At 34.6% G+C, this 19,887-nt stretch overlaps 3 protein-coding genes across 3 annotated transcripts; all 3 read right to left on the bottom strand.

Annotated features, from left to right (window-relative positions):
* Positions 1 to 113: 113 nt before the first annotated feature.
* LOC139864535 (ABC transporter G family member 12-like) lies at positions 114 to 5,259 on the bottom strand. The gene is made up of 9 exons (XM_071853118.1): positions 4,950 to 5,259; positions 3,107 to 3,186; positions 2,437 to 2,901; positions 2,201 to 2,323; positions 1,991 to 2,116; positions 1,595 to 1,879; positions 1,001 to 1,273; positions 816 to 923; positions 114 to 470 (listed from the first exon to the last, which is right to left on the bottom strand). The coding sequence occupies exons 1-9, from the start codon at positions 5,257 to 5,259 to the stop codon at positions 114 to 116; spliced, it is 2,127 nt and encodes a 708-aa protein (XP_071709219.1).
* Positions 5,260 to 6,085: 826 nt separating this feature from the next.
* LOC139862411 (uncharacterized) lies at positions 6,086 to 11,838 on the bottom strand. Its single transcript, XM_071851011.1, has 13 exons — positions 11,363 to 11,838; positions 11,178 to 11,253; positions 10,997 to 11,086; positions 10,860 to 10,916; positions 10,018 to 10,098; positions 9,689 to 9,782; positions 9,515 to 9,573; positions 8,375 to 8,485; positions 8,111 to 8,247; positions 7,979 to 8,018; positions 7,649 to 7,711; positions 7,314 to 7,507; positions 6,086 to 6,729 (listed from the first exon to the last, which is right to left on the bottom strand). The coding sequence occupies exons 1-13, from the start codon at positions 11,713 to 11,715 to the stop codon at positions 6,264 to 6,266; spliced, it is 1,821 nt and encodes a 606-aa protein (XP_071707112.1). The 5' UTR covers positions 11,716 to 11,838; the 3' UTR covers positions 6,086 to 6,263.
* Positions 11,839 to 14,343: 2,505 nt separating this feature from the next.
* Positions 14,344 to 19,382, bottom strand: LOC139862749 (sulfite reductase 1 [ferredoxin], chloroplastic). Its single transcript, XM_071851376.1, has 8 exons — positions 19,064 to 19,382; positions 17,372 to 18,154; positions 16,743 to 17,039; positions 16,462 to 16,659; positions 15,971 to 16,105; positions 15,432 to 15,548; positions 15,151 to 15,309; positions 14,344 to 14,873 (listed from the first exon to the last, which is right to left on the bottom strand). The coding sequence occupies exons 1-8, from the start codon at positions 19,265 to 19,267 to the stop codon at positions 14,667 to 14,669; spliced, it is 2,100 nt and encodes a 699-aa protein (XP_071707477.1). The 5' UTR covers positions 19,268 to 19,382; the 3' UTR covers positions 14,344 to 14,666.
* Between the last annotated feature and the right edge of the window lie 505 nt (positions 19,383 to 19,887).

Below are 19,887 nucleotides of genomic sequence, written 5' to 3'. Positions count from 1 at the left end.
TATACTATATAGGAAGGATATCTTTAACTTTTTAAAGTCATAGATTCTTGTTTACCTTAATATTTGTGTGGATACATTTATATAGCTAGTCTTGTAAACTGTATATGATCAGTCTAATAAAGGGGAGAACTAAAGCCCTCTTGAGAAGATAGCGAACGAACTGGTTGGTGTCTCTCTGAACCCAAAGACGATGTTTTCCTGAAAGATGGTCTCTTGTTGAGATGATGTAAGGTTCTCTTGGCGTACATTTTCCGAAACATAGGTGCAGCTCGTTCTTTAAACTTAAGCACAACGAAAAATAGCAATCTGTAAAATACGAGAATGGCTACAACAATCACTAGGTCCCACCACTTCGAGTGGTCCAGTGAAATCCCGAGCATGTCGGTTAAGATGAATGTACCGGAAAGTTTCGCTCCCCCTTCGTACGGAGAATCAAACTCTATACCGATCATATCATTTTTATATGCTCCCTACCACACAAAAACATAACATATTAATTTAATGCAGTTTCTCTTAGATTATACTCTCTATGTCCCATATTAATAGTCCGATATTCTTTTTCGGTCAGTCCCAAATTAATAGTCAACATCCATAAATAAATAAGAATAATTAGTTAAAGTTCTTTTATACACTTACTTTACTTTAAGTATGCAATACAAAAAGGTAGGTAAAAAGTTGGAGGTAAAACTGTAAAGTATACAAAAAGTACTTACATTTCCTAAACCATGTATCTTTTGGTCTGGTGACAATTAAATTGGGACGGAGGAAGTACAATCTAATGCAGAATCTATTAATTATACAATCTTGAGGGTTACCTGTAGGGCCCATGACATAGAATTGATGTAAGAAATTGGATACCGCCAAAATACTTTCGGAAGATCAGGGAGGAGACGAAAGAAGCCTGCAGTCATCATCATAACACCCTGCAGAAGGATAACAGTCAAAGAAAGTCAAAGTACTTTACGTGCAAAATGCGTGATTATTGTGGATTTGATCTTACAATGAAACCTGAACCGACAATGATTCCCATCATGAAGTTTGGAACGAGTGAAGCAACAACCATCATGCAGCTCTCAATGACAGCCATGGATAATAAAAGATCAAGGCAGGCGTACGTAATGTGGGTGAACCCCGACTGGAATTTAACCATGTTATATGTTACTATTGCAGTAACAAATGACATTATTGTTAAAAATGGGAACGAAGATATGAAGTTCGAAAACATAAACACTCCTACTCCGTAGTGTCCATTTAGCCTCTCTCGATGAAAGACCTGCACACAACAAAGACTAGTACTAAATCGACCTCAGTTACATGTTTCAGTTTTTAGTTTCGCATTTCATTTGTCATCTTTTAGTTTTCAGTTTCGCGTTTCAAAAAAATTTAGAGAAAAAATATGTTTTTAGTTTTTATCTCATTTTTTAAAATTTAGGGAAAAAATTAGGTCTCGACCCAAACCCAACCCGAACCGATTGGGTTCGACCCGTTTAGACCCATTTAAAATGCTGACCCATTTGGGTTCGACCCATTTTGACCCAAACTCGACCCGACCCGATTACTAGGTATACATATAACATATGTATGTTGTTGATACCTTCATTTCTTCGATGAAGGAAGGGAAGCCTCCAATGGACATGAAAATCATAAAACCGGAGATGAAACCTCCACAAGCTCCACGTGCATATGTTGCATGGTAACTCGTGCCGACATTGAAAAACACAGTACCAACACATAGTGAAACCGCAAGGTAAACCACTATCCTCAACCAGTAGTACCCAATATCTCTATACATGTTAACCGAAGATCTTTTTGTCAGTGTTGTAAGTTGCTTCCACCAACTTGCTTGACTCCCACTTTGTGTTTCAATCGCAAGCCCGGCCTAAAAATAAAAAAAGATTATTAATTTATTTATTTTTAGACAAATCAAACTTGGTTAGTCATTAGATCATTCTTTAAATACTCGTGAACATGAATGTTTTGTCAAACTTACAACGGATGAAATATCTTGAATTCTTTTTCGTGCGAATGCTGCGTACTCTGAGCACTTGTAGTTAGAAACAAGCATTTCTTTGATCTCTGCTGTTGATGTATGAGTGATGAATTTGGTTTCCTGATCCTGCAATGTACCGATAAACAACATAAGTTTGTCAAGATTTTTCAAATTACAAGTCTTTTATGCAAACAGAGCAAAAGTTGTTACCTTAAGCCTTTGAGAACCCTGCAAAGTAGCATTGACCTTATCGAAATCCGAATTAACACAACGAAGAAAGTGATCCGAAGGATTTCTTTTACTCGGACATGGTATACCCGCCTCAGAAAAGAACTAAAAGTCATGAAAAAGTACATACATAACTACATAAGGTAATAAACCAAAGATAAAAATGATGACTAATATATTATTATTAAAAAAAGTTTGTAACTTTTAGCTATAAGTACCTTCAAGGCCATTTTGGCTTCACCAAAGAACACAGTTTCACCACCTGATAACAAAAACAGGTCATCAAAAAGTGCAAAGACTTCACTACTTGGTTGATGGATTGAGGAAACAATGGTTAGGCTAGCCTCTCGAGCCATGTTTCTAAGCGTTTGAATGACAAAAAAGGCAGACGCACTGTCGAGGCCGCTAGTAGGTTCATCAAGAAACAACAAAGTTGGCCGGGTGAGGATTTCGAGTGCGATACTAAGTCTCTTTTTTTCGCCGCCACTGATTCCTCTTGAATGCCAATTACCGATGTATTTATGAGCACAATCTTGAAGACCCATCTCCATGATTGTCTCATCAACTATTTCGTTCACTCGATGTTCGCTTAAGCTTTCTGGTAACCTTAGTTTTGCAGAGTATGTCAAGGTTTCTTTAACTGTTAGTGTTCCCAGTAGTACGTCTTCTTGGGTCACATAAGCCTAGTCACACATAACATTAGTTTACATCGATTAATCATTACCACAGTTACATGCAATTAAATTGTTATTTGATGACATTTCAAATAAATCAAGATAAATTTTGTTTTTCAGTATCTAATATATTGTATTACAGTCGCATTCAAGTGTCGCATAATGTGTTATCAATGAGCATCAGGACCAAATTGGGATTAAGAAAAATACTCACAACGGCACCATAGTCGAGCCTTGTTTTCCTTCCATTGAGAAGAACATTGCCCATCATAATAACATTTCCGGCTAGTCTTCCTGTGTGTGCATTAAAAAACCATAAAACAGTATAACCTCCCCTAATATAAAGTTAAACATACTATGAAATGATATGTAGCTTCTAATTTGAAAACAGAGAAAGTGTATACTAAAAGGTTGTCTTTTGTGTTCTTGTCTAGAGTTGGCTTTTGTTAAAAATCACGTTCACTGAGACTGAACTAAGCTGTTTTTTCTATCAGTTTAGATAAAATTTTAACATATCTTGCTATAGGTTTATATCTTCTTAGCTTAAATTTTAACATATATGCTTTTAGGTGACATAATATTTTCATTTAAGGTAATAATCTTGGACCATATATATAGTTATTATTAAGGTCATAAAATATTAAACAATGCTATGTATCAAATACAATATGCATAATTTTTTTTCTAATCCTTTTAAAAAACTCCAACAAAAGTTTAACATAAGTTTATTACGCCAAGTTCCTTGAAAGTTGCCATGTATTCGTTTAACGAACCCTCATATTAAGCATCACGTCAAATGAATGAAACAGATGTTCATTTGAATTTGTTCTACTCGCCCAACTAACTTGATAAACCAAATAAAATACTTTCAAATTTAATACCACATTAGAAATAGATTTTAACTCATTAATGAAACTATATAAGTTTTTCAAGGAACATTTGGTTCATGTTATCTTAAGGGCTCAACCTACCATCTCAGTATCTCACACCAAATGTATGAAAAGACATTTACCAGATTATCATGGTTTATATTATGTCCTAAATTTTATGAAACAATAATGTGATATGCCCTATCTTGATTTATCATTAAAGTTAGTTTTATGAGATTGTCAAAGTTACAATTTGGGTATAATAAATAACACACCCAGTTAGTTATGGTCATATAGATTTCAACTAAATTACATCACTTAAAGGAATCTCATTGTTAATGATGATGGTGATCCCAATTTAGTAGTTAAGAATTAATAAAATCGTCTCTTTTTTGTTGTAATATTTGATTTGATTATTAATTATTATAGAATAGTATATATCTGTTTTTGAAAGAAATTACCGAATAATTAGGGGAAATAGCAGAAGTTTAAACATGCAGAGTATAATTTAAAGAAACATATGAAAATATAATCAACTAGACTTAAACAAACATGAATTCGAGTGAATCCCCAGGCAGTTACTCGAATAAACCACATTGCATAAGTTTGAAAACTAATGACTTGGGACAAGACTCATGTTCAGTATTTGATATTGTAACAAGAACACCAATTAACTCAAAGGGTATTCTACATCTTGTTAGTTTCTTACTTTATATCTAGTATAGGTCCTCGAGTTTCGCTCAAATTAGTGTTTCTCATGTTGTAATCCTCGTTGTATCATTTCCTTATCAATAAAATTATCTTGCTTTTCAAAAAAAAAAAAAAAAAACACAAATAAAATTTTCCAGTGAAACACTTTAACTCAGTTTTCAGTATTTGATATTGTGTCCAATGACAGAACCATAAATGTGTACAAATTCAGTCGTGTGTTTATCAAAAAAAGGTTTATGTCTACCATGATATAAAACTACTGATAAAATACATGATCATGCGAAGATATTTTGACCTTAAAGTGTTCTAGTTCACATGATTTTGTGTACATGGTCAAGTTCATTTGATAATTTTTGCTGATTTATTGTTTATTTGGTCTATATAAACTTAAAAGATACCTTAATTAAGGTTCATATATTAGTTTAAGATGCTTAATAACTAGCAAAGTTTGTATGATTCAAGAAACATATGAATTACCTGATAAAGAATCAAGAAGGGTGGATTTTCCAGAACCAGAAGGACCCATTATAGCCATGATCCTTGAAGGTTGAGCAAAACCAGTTACATCATTAAGTATCCTTCTGGTTGGCTTAATCTTACCATTAATATTAATATTAATACTAGTAGTGTTTGGAACCAAAACTGTAATGTTTTCCCACATCAAATAAACGTCACCACCGTAGTCTCTGTTGTCATCATTGCAACCACCGTTCTCCATTGAATTCATCACCTGCTCCTCTTTATTTTCTTCTCTCTTGCCTTCAACCATTACCACTTCTATCTCCATGTCTCTTGCTACTCTTTTCTAAAGTATTTTGTTACATTAAGCCTTTTTATATAGAAATTCATTTACATTTTGCATAAAGAGAGAGAGGGTAGAAAGGTCAATAGCATGATCAGTTAGTATATATAGTGATAGTGATATGAGTAATCAACCACAAGATTAAGTGTTATTTTACATGTGTAATGTGTTAAACTTCGTTCCTATATGAATAATGGTAGTGGTTCAAATCAGAACCAAGAAAATGTAAAAGAAAAATATACAGTAAATCCTAAGAACACATTGGCTCATATAGTCATATGTGAAGGTTTATACCTTTCACATGTAAATAAATCAATAGAAAATTTGTTCTAAATACACTGTTTTTTTTTTCCAACTTTCATTGAGTTCTTATTTGAAGTTTTACAAATATTCAATTTCAACTCATGATAAATTTAACAAGTAATCCTATGGCTCTGATAAGTCACAACTCTTTTCTTTTAGAGCAGAAAGTCAACATCATAACTCACTCACATACAATATACAATCTGTTTAAACCAAGGTTGCAGAAATCGGTTCTCGGCAGGGTCTCCAAAATGAGAACTCGGAGAACTCGGGGAGTTATCGGCGGTTGACTTTCGTTGACTTTTGAGATTTTATCGAGTTTTTTCCGAGATTTGACCGATTTTACCGAGATTTGACCGATTTTTCCGAGATTTGACCGATTTTTTGGAGATTTGACCGATTTTTGGCCGTTGGCCGATTTTTTGACCGATTTCAAAACGAGTTCTTGCCAGGAATGAAATTCCGAGTTCTCGCCGAGTTCTCCCGATTTTTGCAACCATGGTTTAAACACTTATAACTGTGTTAAACGACAACAATAAGAGTTGTCGTTAGAAAAATCCAATTTTTAAATAAGTATATAAAAGCTATTGTGGTCTACCATCGAAATGGCATATGATAGATTATGCAAATAACTATGAAACCTAATTAAAAACGATAAGAGCAACCAATTCCAAATCTTAATTACATCACCTATAGATCTGCATCACATCCCCACTTAAACAACCAAGTACACATGAGTTCCACATCTGAGTGCATCTCACATCCCATATCTGGTTCTTTGGTGTTTTAAGACGCTGAACAACGTTCAGATTCGACATGTCATGCAACACCAACTCAGAGGTAACCTCGTTTGCAGAAACAAACATAGTATGTCTTTCTTTGTTAATGATGATAGACTTTGGTAACCGTATGCTATCTACTTGGGCTAACAAGGAGTTAATTTTCAGATAATTTTGTGCCCCACTCCGTTTGTATATTATATGAGAGCCTTGAACTCCACCAGACATTGAAGAAATTGGAAGTGATTGAGAGACAGGCATCACAGTTGACATTTCAATCTTGGGTCGAAATGAAGCAACAATATCGTCACTACCAGAGTGTGCAAGAGATATACAAACTCCTTGGTTTTCTGATTCAGGAACCAGATACGGCCTTCAATAAATATGTTTTGAAGCGCAATAGTTAGAGAGCATAAACAAAGAATTAAAAAGGATGATTAAACATAAACTTATTGTCATGCAAAAAGAAGGCAAAATGGGTGGGTTGGGTAGTTGGATCAAAACAAGCTTTTGGAAAAAAATGGAACTTTTGTAGAGGTTGAAGGTCAAGTTGAATAGGACTACAAAATTATAAGTAATATTTTTAATCATAATCCAAGTTTTTAGCAAAACTGTTGAACCATCTGTGTTTAAGCTAACTACTTTTGTTTACCCATTTGACCCACTAGATATATATACACCCAATATATACAGAAATATACGAATTAACCGATCCATAAGAAAATGGGTTGCACCCACATTGTCTGTATGATACCAATATACGGTATTCCTAATCGAGTGAGAAACTTGTATAAAATAGTACAATTGTTTTGAAAATACTCAGTTTGACAAAATAACATTCACGTTGTTTAAACAGAATATTCATTGCCTAAGGTTATAAGATTATGTCAAGTAACGCAGTGTAGGAGGATACAAAAGTGCTCATATTTTATTAGTTATAACAAAAAAAAATAGTACCTTTCTTCATTGCAACCAATGAACCACTCACACATCCCAATTTGAGAGGCGGTTAGAAGGGATCTTGTACCAGAAGGAAGTAATGATTCAGGTGCAACAGAGATCACGGTATGAACAGGATTCGAGGACAACCCAGTCCTAGATTCTAAGGGTGTCCTAGTTTGACGCATATCAAAAGCCATTACCATCCCATTCTGCATGCAGAGAAACAAATAAGAAATTGCAATCAGACTATTTTGACTCATTTACTTAAAAAAAGGGTCAAAAAACAATTTAAATTTAAAAATAATAAAAAATAAAGGAAGGCTAAAAAGGAAGCGAGTAATATAAGGTACTTGTAATCCAGCATAAACAAGATGTGAAATGTCAATATCCCATGAACAGGACCAAGCAGGAACCTGAAGTAAATAGCAACAACATTCACAATAAAACAGAGTGCACAATCTTAACGGACTTATGGAAACTTAATATTAAAGAAAACTTACGAAGGACGTTTCATGCAAGTATTAAAGAAACCAACAAATCTATTCCCTACTATAAAAAACAAAATCTAACAGAAGAAATGATTCAGAAATCTCTGTTTCTCTATAAAAGCAGTGCATCACAAAAAGCGTAAAGAACATTCAATAAATTTACATAATAGAATGAAAAAGACGGGATTTTACCGGTAAATCAAAGGTAAGAACAGTGTTGTTGCTTTCGGTACTGAAGACAATATAAAAACCAGACATTTGTTCAGGAAAAGGAAACAGTGATAAGTAATATTTAGGTTTAACAGAGATACGAAGGAATATCACCTCACAACTGATAATTTTTTCCCTAAAGAAGTAAGAAGCGCAAGCCTGCTATAAGGTTTAACACAAAGAGACCTAACAGCTTTTGTATTTGGGGGAAGCTGAATATCCTCTCTATCATTTGGATCTACCAAACTTATCTGCACAATACCATTAATAGTGACTGATTCGGGTAAAATAATTCATGGGGGCACCATTAAGAATTCCAACAAACGCAGAGCCCATTAGTAATTGATACTCGGATGTATGTAATGGAAGCAAGCTTACTTTTGTCAGTATGTCGTTTCCTCCTATTCCATTTAGTCTTCGAGCAACCATTATAAGTTGACCAGAAGCATCCATGTCAAAATATCGACCACCATCTACCCGAAACTCTCCCTAGGGTAAAGATAATAATCAGAATCTGGATAATTAGTGTGGAATTATGTATAATAACAAGCAAAAATATTACCTGAATATGATAGTAAATACAGTATTTCAAGTGTTTCAACTTACTTATACATATTATAATAGTGAAAACAAGATGAACAAGCAAAGATAACCCTGTCGAAGTGTATAGTTTACACCTAACATGTGACCAAAGTGTAGTATATGTGAAGCTGACACTGGTCATAGCCAAATTGAAGGGAGATGAATATACTTGGATTCATGCAATTTCTAACAAGATTTTGGGTCTCTAAACTTCCATCAAGAAACTAATGTTGTCAAACAATGTACATGCAACAAAATGTACAGTGTGTGCAATGTTGCAAAAGTCGACCTAGACGGCCAACTAGTCGGATTCGGGGAGTTGGTCAGCCCGACTAGGCCCAAGTCGGTCAAATTTGCGGTCAACATATCAAAATCAGTTAAAAATGGGATTTAGTTGGTCAAAGTCGGATTTAGTTAGTCAAAGTCGGATGTAATCAGTCAAAGTTGGTCAATGGTAGACTAGTCTCAACTTGACTGATCCCTACAAGGTCCTGAATGACCAGTCCCGACTAATGCTTTTACATCCATGAATGTGTGATGGTCTGTTTTTGGCTAGTGTGTGCTTGATAGAGAAGGCTGGCGGACAATATGTTCCCTTCTTTTAATATAACAAAAAATAAATATATAAATACGTAGAACAAAAAAAATAAAATAAAAAATAATTACATACATACATATATGATTTTTAGGGTCTTTTTCCTCATGTGAAATCAAATAAGATTTCAACTAACAGATGTACTAAAAATAATAAAAATTGCTTCCTTTAAAGATAAATTGATAGCATAACGTAATCGTAAAACGTGCTACGAATAAACAACCATCAGTTAAAATCTATGACCACACCTTGAATAAACAGAAAAAACTGAAAAGAACGTAGATTTCACTAATTTTATTATGTTAGATTCTAATAAACTGAAAGCACAGAGAAATTATTACCTGTAGAGCAAATATCCCTGGAAAAGTTTGGCTTCCAGATCCATTGTCTACGCCACATGCTACGAGTCATATAAAAACAAATTAAAATTCAGTATACATTATAAATAGGCACTAGACCAACTATAAATAGATATTATTAGACAGTTTTCAAAAGGTTATCTATAGAACTTTTACCATTTATAACTCTACTTTGATAGTTCTGATTACAGTTGAACGCCTGTGACTCTCTCTGTGTACGTTCTAGCAATCTCTCCAAATTTTCTGCTTTCTAGCACAAGTTTTATGTTTAAAAATAAATGAGAAACATACAAAGCAGCTTAAAATGGGATCTCTATAATGTGAGAGAGTAAGTATACCAAAGGATCAACAACATGTGCGGAATAGTTAAAAGAATAACATAACTTGCATCCCTTTTATTAAAACAAACTGATACATGGATCAACAGAAATATATAATATATAAAATTTATTAAGTAACCAGCAACATACAAAAATAAAAGATACCTTTGTTAGCTTCTGCACTTCAAGATGCAAATCAGCTTCTCTTTCTTGTGCTTCAACTTCTTTCTTGCAGCACTCAATATTCTGATAAAATAAACAGGAATGTAGTTTCCATTATCAGAGCCGAAATAAGTAACCATCCTGAGAATGTAATATCTTATGCAAGTATTCAGAAACAACAATCTATCCAATCATGTTTGTATAACGGTGTAAGTAAAACAAAGAAATAACAAAATAGAAATACAACCACATCAAAATAACATGAACAAAACATCAAAACATTGTTTCTCTATCCTATTCTTGACTTAGTGGTGCCTTGGGTGATACATTTGTGACTGAAAAAGTAATACTGAATATAGATTAAGTTCCGCTACTCGCCATTATCACAACTGCACCCTTTTCAGGTGGTTAATAAACAGTATTGTTGTTTAAAGATGAGGCAAAATGATAATGGAAGAGGCCTTGAACCCCTATTCACCTGTCTTTTTACTCAAAATCAACTTCGTACCTTACCGTAAGCTTAAGATGATATCCATTAAACATGATATAGAAAACTGAACATGTGCAGACCTGATAGTCAAATAAGTATACATACGTTATCATATGGTTGCCATCCTCACTTTTCTTCCACCAGTTAATTAACAAATGTTTTGGTTGAGTATGATAACGGTTGTGACCTTAAACCCCTCAAAGCTGTTTTTTTTTTTTTTTTACTAAAGAGCAGTTGTACATTAAAATTAGCTATAAATAAAATCCATTTAACAGTATATCATCATAAGGAAAAAAAATGCCAAATTCATATATATCATGCTCAAATAGAAAAGACGATATCCTCGGGTCTTCACCTGTCTTTCTAGCTTCTGCTCAAGAGAAGCACATTTAGCTTCGAGTGACCGCACTTGCTGCAAACAAAAAACATATACTTAATCAGGAGATGAAACAATAAACATTTTATCTACTCATTTCACAGTATCATAGTCACCTTTTGTAATTCTGCATCAACAACACAAAGCCTTGATGCATAAAGCACTCTAACATCTTTCGTTGTGCATCTTCTGTTGCATTGAGGACACTGGTAACAGGAAATCAATGATTAAGCAAAAATCAAGATACAATTAAAGTGATACAAATTTAAACTAACATAAGTGATATAACAAACAAACCTTCGCAGAACTTCGGCTTTGTCGAAGCCACTTGCTGATGCATTTATATCCAAATATGTGCCCACAGGGAAGGCAACTGCAGTCATAATGCAAACAGAAAGAGTCAGATTCACCCAAACCACATATACTTTACAAGTTTGTTCATGATTATATAAAAAATTGATGAATGAAGGTAATAATAATACCTAATTTGATGTTGTCCAACATTAGTCCAAGCTTCCATACAAATTGGACAGCATAAACCATCAATCTCGAGCCCGTTATTATTATTATCATTCGAATTAGATTTAGAATTAGGTTTAGAATCATTACTATCGACCTGACTCTTTAATTTGTTGTTGGAATCATCAACCGCCTGCACCTGTGAAATACCTGTCCGCCGTGAAACCCTAACTGACGAATCTAACTCAGTTTCTTCCGATTCTTCATCAGTTTCTTCTTCAGATTCTTCCTCTTCTTCAGTTTCATCCTCTTCTTCGGTATCAGTATCTTGTGTGTCGTCCATTATAAGCACTCGGTTGTAATGATCATCATTCATCCTTGAACTTACGAATTTCAGTAATTAATTTAATTAATAATTGAATTGAATTGCAAACAACTATTGATTCTTCCACAAACACACTCACTCCTTTAACCAATTATTGATCTATTGATCTACGTTCATAACACAAAACGAAAAGGAAAACGAAAAAATAAAAACAATGAAGGGTTTTCTTTTTCGCATACGCAATGGAGGGAAAGCCGGAATTTATTTTCTTACTTACATTATTTATTTATTTATTTATTTTTTATTTAAAAAAAACAAAATATAATGAAAAATAAATGAGACTTTTATCAAAAAGATGACAATCCCAAAAAATAGACAAAATTTCGTCGTTGATTCTTCAACTCTATACCAAACAGCGTAAATGACCTTAAACTTTTATTTTGACTTCGTTGACCACGAATAGAATGAGAACAAAAAAAAAAAAAAAAAAATCCGTCAACAAGTCCGCTACACTAAGTGCACTAATAGTCAGACAATGTCCATACTTTTTCTAGAAACTCTCCACCTCGGCAATAAATTTCTTACTTTAGAAATCGGCATGAGGAGTTAGTCATCCACCTTTGAGAAGCGAAATGCTTTAATCGAGCGAGAAGAGAACATAAATCCCAAACTGAGCTCTGCCGACGAAGAGGAAATCAGATCAACATACTCGTCGACCTCAACCACATTATCAGTCCGGTTTATTTTACTTTAGAGGGTTTGTATTTACGTGTTATTATATCACGTTTTAAAATTATAAATACAAATAAAAAATAGTAATTCATTGATACTCTGTATTGTTAACAAGTTAAGCATAAATATCGATCTTTATCGACCATATATGAAAGTGTAATAGCTCCCTCACTTTTTTGGGTAAAGAATGTACCGGGTAAATATAATTTAAAAAATAATAAAAGTACAAATAGGAACAACGATCACAAGCGCGTCTTGCGACCTCACCGCCAACCAAAAACCAAGCTAGAATCTACACACCAAACAAGGATTAGCAACACTGAGAAATCTAAGACCCATCTAAACAAGGACATAAACATTACAACCAGCCAAACTTCATTCCAAACGGAGTCGGAGCCTTAGTAACCTTTTCCCTGCCATAAACCCGGTCGTTTTCTCTTTATCGGATTCAACATCATTCTGTTTATCGACTAGGTTATATGAGTCATTATTTATAGCTCCTGAATGGATTTTGTATACACTTGTGGACCCTTACTTGTCTCACTTTCCAACCCTCTTTTATCCACTTGTGCAACCTTCGGCGAGCCATTGTTAGTATCAATAAAGATGAATACATAACTAAAAGACCACTGGCGTAACGGTATATGATATTCTCCGTTAGTAACCATAGTTTTCATTATACAAACATTCCCATTAGTCCACTCCCAATGATTCTGCCTCACTCCCACCCTCATACACCTACATGAGAACACTGTTGGCACCAAATTCGGCCTCACCCACCTTCAATTGTAAATTGATGTATTTAATTAATACAGTGAGTTTAATTTTGTTTACGATTGCAAGTGATTCTGTCATCAATCAGTCATGTAGAGGAAGTGATGGTGTACACGTATGTGTTAGTATGTCCTAGAGAGGAAGTGTGATGGTTGAGAGTAGCGGCGGAAGTACTTATGTGGGGCTAATGTAGCATTGATGTGTCGGTTAGTTTTGGAGGTATGTGATGGTTGAGAATGATCTTAGACTGCCTTTAATGCGACAGAATTAACGGATTATGACTTAATTTTTTTGAGCTTGACGAAGGAGATCAAGGACTCCATTAAAAAATTGTTATTTTATATATCATTTTCAACAATTTTCACCATCTTTTGCTCACAACTTTTAATCATAATTTGACACATCACCATACCATCACTCCTTTTCATTGTTCTCCTTTTCCCATTACATTTGTCACGTCACCACTATTACCTCAAAAAACCTAAACATCTAATCACATTATCATTGCCAATAGCACCACCAAAAATAGTCTTAGTAACCATGACTCTGACTCTGATTGTCATCATCCGCAGTTCTACTTATTACTGCATTTACAAATTTTGTTGGTACAGTAATAACAATCAACTAATCCACACATAAACACACTCATTCCTTAATATGCTAATAAACCAACAATAAGATTGATTTTTGTTCACAACCAAAAATAAATCGAGGGGTTTCTTTTTTTGCACCCATAACGGATGAAAACTGAGTAGTGGGACGTTTGGGGAGCTTATATTACATGCTTGCTTGCTTACTGCTAATTAACAAATAAGCCCAAGTTTGTACCAGTATGAGGCTTTAAAAGTTCCTTCTAATCTAAATCTAAATAAGCAATAAAAACCAATTTATTCAATATACACTAGAAGGTGAAATCAGATAACGTTGATGGTAAGACCGTAAGAGTATGGCTCACCATGAATGCAGATATAGACAATACACGTTCTAATTAGTACAGTATTTAGTATGCAAGGATGGTCTTGTTAGCTATTCCTTTCCACTAGATCCACTCATGTACAACTATTTATGCACATAGTACAAGTAGTTATTGCATAATACTGAGTGGATCTATCGAAGTTGTAAGTAGAAATATCATATCATATCATTACCTATGAAAATATATACAATAATAAATGTCAAATAAACGTATTAATGCAAAATCCCATAAGATGCCAAATCAAACAAAACCAAATCCATGTCCCTTAGACCCTACTAGAGCTCAGAACCTCATTTGGGCCAGACTCAAAAGAAAGAAAACTCAACAAAAAAGAAAAGGAAAAAGGTCAACACAAACACGCGTTCTAACAGCAACAAAATACATAGCAAGACTTTGAATCAACAGCTCAATTGAAACAAACTAGAACATACTCTTCTTATTCCTGCATATTCATTACCATTGAGAAAGAGAAAAACTGGGTACACAAAAACAGATACTGCTAATAACGTTGATGGTCTTCTTACTGGCTTTTACCATTTTGTTGAGATGCAGCATAGTTACGAATAACTTCTATTGCCAGTTGATGAGCAGTCTTATTCTCGATCCTTGCAAGTGCATCTACAGCTTCATATGTTTCTTTGTCGGTAAATAGTTTCAAGTAATATCGAGATGACGACTTTGGTACCCCTTCCCACTTGTCAACTATCTCTTGAAGCTTCTCAAATCCCTAAAGCAACATAAAAAGAGGGTTTCCAACTAAATATCAGCCCACGTTGTTCCAAATGACTAACAAAAAGAAACTTCTTACATACAGAGATGACATTTTCACACCGTTTAATTATATATTTGCCGATTTAGGTTACGTTTAAACTCTGATCGAACAGATAGAATAAAAGTAATTAGCTACAGTAGAAAGAACATAAGTTTCAAATAAAAGTTGCCTAAAGTGCATTTTAATATACCCCACCCATTTAGCCACCTCTAAAATTCATACAGGCACTGACCAGGCGATTTGTGAAGTCTCCGAATGATTCTTTAGATTTCCTCTTCAATCTCCAGCTGTAGAATAACGGTTCGAAAACCTTCTCAAGGTCATGGATCTTAACCTTGTTCATGAAAGTTCTTGCTAATATAGTTTGAGCTGGTGTTCCCCCGAGCCATATCTAAACAAAATTTTTTTTTTTTTTAAGATCTAACAATTTAGGGGAAAAATTTATGATAACTCCTAGAAGCGAGTAGAAAACGAAACGACCAACAAAGGATGGTAATATCGATAAGGTCTTACCTGATAGCTATTAGGACCATCACCAACTAATCCAAGTTCAGCCATGTAGGGTCGAGCACAGCCATTAGGGCAACCAGTAACTCTTACTACTATTGATTCATTATATGGGAGACCAACCTGAGACCACAATGTTCATGACTGTTAATACAACAGAATGTATATAGAAATTTTATAAACACAATAATATCATAAAAGCTACAGTGGATTTTGTAACATTTCAAAATAGGCAAGCTTAATCTTAATAAAGTAAAATTGGGCAAGATAAGATTGGCCAAAATACTTCTAGTCCAAGTATTTTTTATTATATGATAAAGTTAAAAGTTAATGTGTTAAATGTAAATAAAAAACTCATATACTTAAATAAGTAATAACATGTTTTGGGAGGTTTTATCAAGGATACACCCCTTGGGCATCTTTTGACCCCTTCAACCCATTTTACAAATTTCCTTTTTATGAATCTACTTTCATTTTAACCATTTGATCCAGAACATAACCAAAATCGACCCATTATTGAAATCCATATCTTGGGTAAAACATACCTTCTCAAAAACAGCTCGAACCCGCTTAAGAAGGTCAGGAATTCCTCGTTCAGCTTCAGTAATGGCAAGTGGGCAAAGAGGCAGAGCAGGGCAGGCCATTGCAGTTATGTTGAGAGGGTCCACATACGTAGGGGGCTGACAAAAAATAGATAGATTCCAATTAGATCGTGTTAATTTAATTGTGTACGACTTGAATAATATGAGCCAGTTATGATTAAAAAGAAAAAACCATCGATTGTACTAACAATCAGTTATCAAAAAACCCACAAACATTAGATGCAAATTAGCAGAAAAAGCAAATCTGGTATTGCAACAACACGCATATGCAATTCAGACACTATAATTAATAAATATAAGATGCCCATACGTACAAACAATATGAAGTATAAACTTATTCCACATATATTAAGTTCTCAATTAACTTTTGATTAATACTCCGTAATAGTTTAATAATAATAATATAAAAAGTCATAAGAACATGGATGTCTTACCAATATACCACCTTGAGCCAGAGCGACAGTAATGGGACGTTTCCAGGATGGTCGAATATCACAAAGGACAATGTTTTGGTTTGGTGTGATCCGCACATTCAAGTTATACTTCTCAATTATTTCCCGCAATGTCTTCTTTGTTACCCCCTTAACCCGTCCACTATCAACATGTAGCCCACAAAATAAACGCCCATCACCCTGTCACAAAAAATACAAATAAATAAATAATACTCATGTATGCAAACAAAATCGTACAAAGATAATCTAAGACCAAAACTGACCTGTTCATGCCATCCCAAATGGCTTTTAAATTCCCACTCAGGCAACTCTTTGCATGGTTCAAACTTCTTACCATAGTACTGTTCAGTAACAGACTTGAACTTTTCGATCCCCCATGAATCTATCAAGTATTTCATTCTACTATACCTACGGTCATCTCGTCTACCATTTTCTCGTTGCGTAACTACAATCGCCTTCACTGCATACAAAATATCCTCCTTAGGTACATAACCCAAGGAGTCTGCTAAACGAGGAAAAGTAGTTTCCATTCTATGTGTTCTTCCCATGCCACCACCAACCTGCAAAAGAGAAAGTCATGAGCTTGATGCCAGAAGGCATAAATTAGATACTACATCCGCCCCAAAATTACTGTCCCGCTTTGACTTTTTATGTCTTTCTACTACAACTCTGACTTTAATATTTTTGGTTTTGTTATATAATACTTGATGAAAGTCATACCAATGAAAACACATTTTAAAACTGAATTCATTCATATAAATTTCATCAAATATTATATAGCACAGATAAAAATATTTAAGGTCAAGATTTTGAAAAATCAAACGGGACAGTTATTTTGGGACGGGGGAGTAATCATATTCTGAAAAATTATAAAAGAAGTTGCGAGACATACATATATATTAAAGCCCTGAGGTTCACCGTTTTCATCAGAAACAACTACAACACCGATATCATTTGTGAAAAGATCAACTGAGTTATCTGTAGGAACAGTAACTGCAACTTTAAACTTCCTTGGTAAAAACTGAGTTCCATATATAGGCTCAGCTGAATCAGGGAAATTGGTCCCATGAGAATTATCATTACGCGCTGTCACAACTTCTGCAGGTTCAGCAGTCATAAACTGTTCACCATCGACCCACATATCGTAGTAAAATCCAGACTGTGGGGTTAAAAGTGCAGCAATATTGTCTGCTGTTTTCTGGGCAAAAAGGTAATCTTTGCTCACAAACGGGGCAGCAGGAGCAAGAACATTTCTGTTGAGATCACCACATGCACCGAGTGTGGACCCCATGTTTCTGATGATAGTGCTCATTACGGTTTTAAGGTCCTTTTTGATAACACCATGGAGTTGAAAAGTTTGTCTGGTTGTTAACCGAAGAGTACCGATTCCAAACTGATCAGCAAGATCATCCATAGCAAGGTACAGTTGGTTGGACACCTTTCCACAAGGGTTTTTGGTACGAAGCATAAATGAGTATGATCTGGCACCTCTTTCGTCTCTGTTATATTGCTGATAGCTTCCATGGAACTTGATCAGTTGTGTGGCAGCCTCGTTAATATTAGGTGCATCAGTTAACAACTCCTCATTAAGAGGGTATCGTATGTAGTTGCTTTGTTCCTTGAATATCTCAACCTTACTTCGCTTAGTCTCAACGGCGGTTTCAGGTTTCACTGGCTGCAAATATAATCAAAATAATATGTAACACTATTAACAATAGTAAGATTAATATTAACACTTGCAATTAATAGTAATAGTACAAATGATATTTATGAATAAATACCAAATTACAAAAAGGAAGTGAGTGTATTGGTGAAAAACAGATGGTTGAATAACACAGATAGACTAAATAGATGCACAAAGGTGTGGGGTTAAGTGATTGAAAATGTATCAAACTTTACCAAAAATTGCATTGGATGTATCAACGTTTATATTTTAACTATCGAACTACCTAAAGTTTTAATGTACAGTAATAATTAAAAGTTTGATGATACATAGAATGGACACTTATAAAGGTGGATAATTTGGGGTGGATATTATTGCATTTCAAAACATCTAACCTTACAGAAAAAACAGCATCATGTAAATCGAATGTGAGCTCCTAACGAATTAAGTGTCAGTTTGATATCATCATCATTAGAAAGAGCTAGCATCTCAAACTCTAAAGCATATAATTTAGCTAGTAAAGGTCAAGTTAATTTGCAAGAAACTTATCCTGTTTCCAAATGATCTTTCCAAAAAACTGATTATTTTATTAATTTTTTATTTTGCAGTTTTCTACATTTCTGTTCTAGATATGAACATAAACACCATGGTGACGTGTCCTCTAAACTTGGGACACATCTCAATCAGAATAATATAACTAGAATCAATTAGAAGTTGTTCTGTAACCAAACGCATCTATCTATTATATCTACATATATGAAAAGTGCATGTGGTACATTTGAACACATTTCTTCTCATTCTCGGTAAAGAAACAATGAATAAGAAATATAAATACGTAAAAAAAGGTTGATTTAAATTGAGAGACCTTAGCGTTACATAAATATTTGGATATGAATTTATTAAGTTAATCAGGAAAAGTACCGTAGATACAGCTCTGATCGAGGAAGATGAGAAGGGAGTATGAAGGCGGCGGCTTTGTTTATCCAACAAAAGCGAATAACCAGTAACAGAGTAACAGTTCTTTTTCAATCCACCATTATTAATAAAATTGCTTTTTAATTGAAGCTCCTCTTTCGCCAGAGCGATGTTTGCAGCTCCGATCGATGACGCCGCCGCTGCAGTCATCGTAAAACTGAATAATTTATGAAAAATCACAAAACTAAAGCTAGGGTTTATAAGAAAACAGAGAGAATATATGTAAGAGGTTGGTAAAGAAAGGCGACTGAGGAGTGATAGATGGATGGTGTAATTGCTTCGCTCATTCAGTGGGCTGCTGAACTGTATATTGCCATGTCACGTGCCAATCACATACCACACACGTCCATTTTTCTTATTTATTGCTACTCACGCGCTTTTTATACTATCGTTTCTGTTACTCGCGTTTAAAAATAATTGAGTAACGGGCAAAAACGTCCAAGTTCAATGAACCACAGACCGCCTCCACGGCTCCACTCGCATCATCTTCTCAAAACAAATTTTGTTTTCTCATTCACAGCGTATCACACGCGTATCTTTCACGCGCCTCTTTCACGCGCCTCTTACTTGGCCTTCCAACAACCCCATCCGACACTATAGCCTCTAGAGGGACGTTTGTTAGGCTACATCAGCACCTAAATCCTATAACTAACCCATAAAATCCTATAAGACCATTTTTAACCAGGCGTCAGAGGGGTCCCGTCAGACGCGCTGGCGTCCGGTGACGCCCTCTGACGCCCCTAGTGGGGCGTTACCGCTGACGAAGGTGG

This window comes from Rutidosis leptorrhynchoides, chromosome 8 (assembly GCF_046630445.1).
Source record: "Rutidosis leptorrhynchoides isolate AG116_Rl617_1_P2 chromosome 8, CSIRO_AGI_Rlap_v1, whole genome shotgun sequence".
Classification (NCBI taxonomy): Eukaryota; Viridiplantae; Streptophyta; class Magnoliopsida; order Asterales; family Asteraceae; genus Rutidosis; species Rutidosis leptorrhynchoides.
This window is presented reverse-complemented; position numbering and strand designations above follow the sequence as displayed.